Here is a 6,118-nt window from a genome sequence, read left to right as displayed (position 1 = left end):
TTGGATTAATGGATTCTGATGTGGGCCTGGATTTGTGTTCAGTGATTTGGACTTTCCAAGCCATTGCATTGACTTGGATTAATTATAGGACACTATGCCAATTACTCTCCCCGTCCTTTGCATTCTGATTTGGGTCTGGATTTGTGTTCAATGATTGGAACTTTCCAAGCCATTGCATTGACTTTGGCTTAATCACAAGACACTATGCCAATTATTGTCCTCGTCCTTTGAATTTTTCAAATCTAATGAAGCTAGTTTCTTGCGTAAACCAACATTATAAAATAGATACTTCGGCAACATGTGTATTTAAAAACAGTTCCTGTGCTTGCATTCAGGATTTGGGAATTGGATATTTTGGTTGAGAATCAATCCTTCCTTATTGGAACTTGTTTAAATAGTGATTTGTTTTCTTAGGATTATTGTGAAGGAGAAGTAGTTGTCAGTCCTCTGAGAAGAATATGGCAGAAGGTGGAGCTAGCACTGATCGTTCTTTAGAGCAAACTCCTACCTGGGCAGTAGCGGTTGTTTGTTTTGCGTTTGTGGTTATCTCCTTAATTCTTGAACAGAGTATTCATCATGTTAGCAATGTAAGGTTCTGCTTCGGTCTTGACAACGAACTTTTAGTTTAATTTGATAAATCTTAGGTTTGTTTTGGCTGGTAGGACTTTTCTAAAATTTGGGTTCTTCCAGTGGTGATTATTTTGGTTATTACATGAAACGGATGTTAGAGTTGACCGAGTAAATCATGGTAAAGGATTGAAGCAGTGCAAGTTTGAATTCTGCACTAACAAACTATCATTTTGTCACAATATTTGCAGTGGCTCTTCAGAAGAAATAAGAAGGCTCTGTATGAAGCGCTTGAAAAACTGAAAGCAGGTAATGGATGTTTGAAACCGTTAACACCAACCATACTGCTTGTTGTAGACTATCCCTCACAAGAATTCTCCCTAAACCATCTTATTTTGAGAAAATATATGTGAAGATAGTTAGTTGTTACATGGGGTTCTCTTCCCTAGTTACAGGTTCCTGCCAAATCCTGAGGTGGTCACAAGTGTGAAGGTTAAATATCTGAAATTGATGTGTTTTTATGGCATTGGTAGCTTGTTTTGGCATATTTCTAAATTGAACATTAAACTAAAATTTCATACAGGCACAGTAATTTTTTTTAGCATTTGCTACATTTGTGAACGACATGTTATATCATCTGACAAATATTGTGGAAATTCATCTTTTGGGGTTGCAGAATTGATGCTTCTTGGTTTCATCTCGCTTCTCCTGACAGTCGGACAAAGGCCCATTTCTATGATTTGTATACCGCAAAAAATAGCTTATACTATGCTTCCGTGTAGGAAACAAAGTGATACTGGTGTTGTTCAAAAACTGAAAGTAGCTACTGAACCACTGGAGAATTACCCCCAAAAACGTTTATGGGAATCCATTTCTTCTGAAAAGGAGGTCCCATGGAAGCGCCTCTTAGCTGAGGCTGGAGGGGGTAGTGACCATTGTAGCTCCCAAAATGTAAACACCATGCCCTACTCTGTCATATTTCTCTAAAGTTGAAATTTTATTTGATAATTTGCCATTCTTTGTAATGCAGGGTACCTATCCTCTTGTTTCCCCAACCGGCATGAACCAGCTCCATATCTTTATCTTTATGCTGGCAGTTCTCCATGTGTTTTATAGTCTCTTAACTGTCGGCTTAGGGAGAGCGAAAGTAAGTGAAAGGCTCAATATCGTTCGATTTAAATTATGCCTCCCATTTTTCTGTTTGATATCTGCGTTCATTCAGATCCTCTGTTAAAACTGATATCTGCAAGTCCTTCTGATGTCCAGATGAGGCGTTGGAAAGCATGGGAAAAGGAAACACAAACATTGGATTATGAGTTTTCAAATGGTGAGTTCTTTTGGTTATTCTTTAAACAGGGTTTGTCAGGAGAGTGTTTCTTCAAGCGTCTGGAATAAATGATACTAGATTTGGCAACTCTGAAGATTATAATTGGGATGCCGATTGAGTAATGCTTTCAGGTTAAAAAATCAAATCATTATCAATCTTTTGGGGATTGGGTAACTTTTTGAGGCTTTTAGAAAATTGTGTTGAGTTTTGAGCGCTTCGTTGGGTTTCTGGGTCTAGCAGATCCTGCAAGGTTCAGATTAACCCATGAAACTTCATTTGCAAGGCGTCATATCAGTTTCTGGAGCCAAACACCAGTTCTTAAATGGATTGTAAGTAATTCATACTTCCAAATCTTAACTGTGAAATATTCATTTCGGGTTCAACACTAACTTTCCTTAGATTTACAGGTATGCTTCTTTCGACACCTGTCAGTAACTAAAACTGATTACCTGACCTTGCGCCATGGCTTCATAATTGTAAGACCTTGTATTTTAAAATTATCTTTACCATTTCATCTTGGTTATGTCGATCCCCACATCATTCATGTAATAAACCTGATTTGTGCTAAAGCTTCTATTTCTTTGAACTGTACAGGCTCACCTGCGTCCAACTAGCAAGTTCAATTTTCATAAATATATCAAGAGATCATTGGATGATGACTTCAAGATGGTTGTTGGAATCAGGTTAGTGAAGATTCCTCTGTTAACAAAAGTTTTGGTCTTCCAAGAAAACTTTGTTTTGTCATCCCTTTAGTTATTCTGAAAACCTCCTCTTGATTTTTACCTAACGCGCAACCTTCACTGCATTATCTACAGTCCTCCATTGTGGGCTTTTGCTGTAATCTTTTTGCTTCTCAATGTGTATGGTAAGTTTTCAACACTCTATCTCTGCATCCGATGACTTCAATCTGCATATTCTTAAAAGGAGTTTCTGCTGCTGTTTAAGCTAACATCCTCTTTTTGGTTGGATTTATTTCTGTGAGCAGGGTGGTATTCATTCTTTTGGCTCTCTTTAGTTCCCTTAGTTGTAAGTGCACAAAAATCTTGGACTAATATGACACTGAATTATTGATAATGGGAGTTAATAATCATGGCAATTTTTTTGATTGAATTCTTTTGGTTTTATGTCATTTTATGTCCAAAATATACAGATAGTTTTGTTGGTTGGAACAAAGCTACAAGTTATAATAACAGAGTTGGCATTAGAAATTCAAGGGAGGCATGCCGTAGTTAAAGGAACCCCAACTGTGCAGCCAACAAATAAACTGTTTTGGTTCAATCGCCCTCAACTTATCCTTTTCTTGATCCATTTCACTCTTTTCCAGGTATCAAAATGATTTGCACTCTAAATTTCAATTAAAAAAATTGTATTTCTAAATCCTGTTCGCTGAGTATTTATGGGAATACCAATTGCTTAATGGTTAACTTATGTTCTGCAGAATGCTTTCCAGCTTGCTTTCTTCTTGTGGATATGGGTAAGCACTATGTTCATTCAATGAAGGATAAATTCTTGTTTATAGAATCATAGGATTTGCTATGGTAACGATGGTAAAATTTGCAGTCTTAGGTACCCCAGATCATTTTCAGTTTATCCAACGAAATTGTTTCAATTCTATTGCATCCCTACACCATATTTATGTTTGACTTTATATGTTTGCAGTATGAGCTTGGCCTGAAATCGTGTTTCCATGAGAGGCTTGATATCACCATAATTAGAATTACGATTGGGTAATTATGTTTATTATCTAAACATATAGAGTGTTGTGGTTGTTTATATTTTTTAAGTTATCAAAGAACTTTATCTTGCCTAAAATGTAAACAGAGCTCATTCCAATCAAACAGGCTATCAATTTAGATTTGTTCTTTCCTTTTCATTTTTATAGCTTCAGTATTGCTGCTTTGGTTTAGTACTAGCTTATTCTCATGCAGATCCAGTCTGTCTAAGGAGAATATTGACAGTAACCATATTTTGCATCTGATAAGGACTACATTCGGTTGTTTATGTGCCCAGGGTTGTTGTGCAGCTTCTATGTAGCTACATCACACTTCCACTTTATGCATTGGTGACCCAGGTGAGTCTTTCGATGTTCATTGAAAATACAATCAACTTTGGGTGTTTGAGAGGATCAATTGAACTTCAGAACATATTCAATTATATGATACAAAATGCTAAAGTTACATAGGTCAAGTCTTCACTACCTGTTTATTCACCTTATTTGCTTTGTACAGAAGACAGATATAGACAAGCCATACATTACGTGATGCTTAGATATCTTACCTAGTATTTATAAAATTAGAGATAAGGCATCCCTTCAGAATTACAGAGACTCATAGTACACAAATTTATCAGAGAAAAATAAGAGCAGGCAAGTTCTTTTGTCAGAACAGATCATTCACTCTATTAAAACCTTCTGGTAAAACCTCTAATGAATTTTTGTTAGACAAATATGCCCAGTTTAAAATACGCTTCCTTTTGTTTTTTTGATTGATTTTTGTAGCATTCTTACTTATACCAAAAAAGGGGAGAAAAAGACACAATGATAATGCAGCTGTGTATGGGTGTGTATAGATGGATGAAAAACACATTATGTTTTAGCAAGTTTTTTTTCCAAATTGTAAAAGTGTTTTGTTCTATTGAGTTTTAGAATTCTTGAAATATTTCTGCTTTGTGTAAGCATCATGTTTCACTCCATTGAAGACTTGGGGTAAAATCTCAAAGGTTTTGTTCTGGTGAGTTTAAGGATTCTTGAAATAATTCTGCTTTTTGTAATCTTCATGTATGAAGGATCATGTTTCACTCTATTGAAGACTTAGGGTAAAATCTCAAAGGGTTTTCTGGGTTAGACAAATATTACCACTCTATAGTGTGCTTCCTCTGTTTGTTCAATTAAATTTTGTAGCATTCTTGATGTGCCTAAAACAAGAGGAGAAAGAAACAGAATGAAAATGTGCGTGCCCTGTGTTTTGATAGATTGATAGAAAAGATCAGACAAACTTGTTATCCAAAATGCACGAATGTTTTGTTCTGGTGAACTTAAGGATTGTTCAAATAAATATATTGTACTTAAGTCTCATGTACAAAGGATCTTGCTCTCAAAACTGATGGGGTGCTCTTGCACAGATGGGTTCTCACATGAAGAAAGCTATATTCGAGGAACAGACAGCCAAAGCCCTGAAGAGATGGCAGAAAAATGCTAAGAAAAAAGCGAAACAAAATAGAACATCAAATGATTGTTCTTCATCAACTCATTCTTCTTCTAGATTCACAAGCAGATCACGCTTGCCTTCAGGATTTCAAAGTGGGGAAACAACTCCATCAGGATTTCAAAGTGGGGAAACAACTCCAATCCATGGATCTTCTCCATTGCACTTGCTTCGCAGATACAAAACAATGGGAGACATTGAAATGTCGGACGTCTCTGAGATGTATTATTACTCAGAATATGAGACATTAGATCTGGAAAAAGATGGATCTCCTCACCATCCTACCCAGTCTACACAGCCTGTTTTTATTACCGAGGCCCAAGACACAGCTGCTACAAAACAACAAACCATTTCACAAGACGTAGACATCAACAGTAAAGAATTTTCCTTTGCCATGTTATAAATGTCTGATCCACGTCAGAAAATGCTTATTTCCAAGCAGCTTCATATCCAAATTTGATTCCATAGAGATACCTCTATGGAACTTGTAATGAGGTAAAGTTGATCTTAATTCAACCAGCAATGAGAATCGGTCCCAAGAACAACAGGGTTTCAAGAAGGCAGAAATGCAGTCAACTGTTGCAATATTTTCCAAGAAATATCATACAGATTCAAAATACACTTTCATAGGAACTAATCAACACATGCTCCCATGTTGATGGATATTCTTCAGGCAGCTTGATGAGGATAATTGCCAAAAGTTTGGAGTCCATAAAATACTCAAAAGAAGAAAGTCGTTACAGGAAATTGATAATGAGGAAAGCTAACCATAATTCAACAAATAATCAACTAGATGGTTCTCTATTAATCATTGGATTTGAACATTTATGGGTTAGTCCATCATTGAATTTTTAAAATAAATATACAATTTACATTTTCAATGCTCAAAAGCAGTGAGCGTTATGAACTTTATCTCTTAAAAATGGTAAAGAGACTAATAATTATAGTTCAAGAAACTAATAATTATAGTTCATTAAGGGAGACAAATATTTTTTTACGATTAGATAATTATAAGATTAAT

General features: G+C 35.7%; 1 protein-coding gene across 2 annotated transcripts; it reads left to right on the top strand.

Moving 5' to 3' along the window:
• The first annotated feature begins 275 nt into the window (after positions 1 to 275).
• LOC149237505 (MLO-like protein 9) lies at positions 276 to 5,820 on the top strand. Of its 2 annotated transcripts, XM_089366830.1 has the most exons (15): positions 276 to 587; positions 819 to 876; positions 1,244 to 1,518; positions 1,598 to 1,714; positions 1,834 to 1,894; positions 2,135 to 2,223; positions 2,302 to 2,370; positions 2,489 to 2,577; positions 2,710 to 2,759; positions 2,880 to 2,920; positions 3,045 to 3,218; positions 3,333 to 3,368; positions 3,554 to 3,621; positions 3,905 to 3,965; positions 5,015 to 5,819. In XM_089366830.1, exons 1-15 carry the CDS (start codon positions 459 to 461, stop codon positions 5,498 to 5,500), a joined length of 1,803 nt encoding a protein of 600 aa, XP_089222956.1. In that variant the 5' UTR covers positions 276 to 458; the 3' UTR covers positions 5,501 to 5,819. The 2 variants fall into 2 exon arrangements, with proteins under 2 accessions (XP_089222956.1, XP_089222957.1); XM_089366831.1 differs by lacking the exon at positions 2,302 to 2,370 and having other exon boundaries at positions 5,015 to 5,820.
• The last annotated feature ends 298 nt before the right edge of the window (positions 5,821 to 6,118 follow it).

The sequence above is a fragment of the Pinus tabuliformis genome, chromosome 8, assembly GCF_031772625.1.
Source record: "Pinus tabuliformis cultivar Carrire ecotype Pingquan chromosome 8, CPIR1, whole genome shotgun sequence".
In the NCBI taxonomy this organism is placed as follows: domain Eukaryota; kingdom Viridiplantae; phylum Streptophyta; class Pinopsida; order Pinales; family Pinaceae; genus Pinus; species Pinus tabuliformis.
Note: the sequence above shows the minus strand (reverse complement) of the source record. Positions and strands in the feature narration are given on the sequence as shown.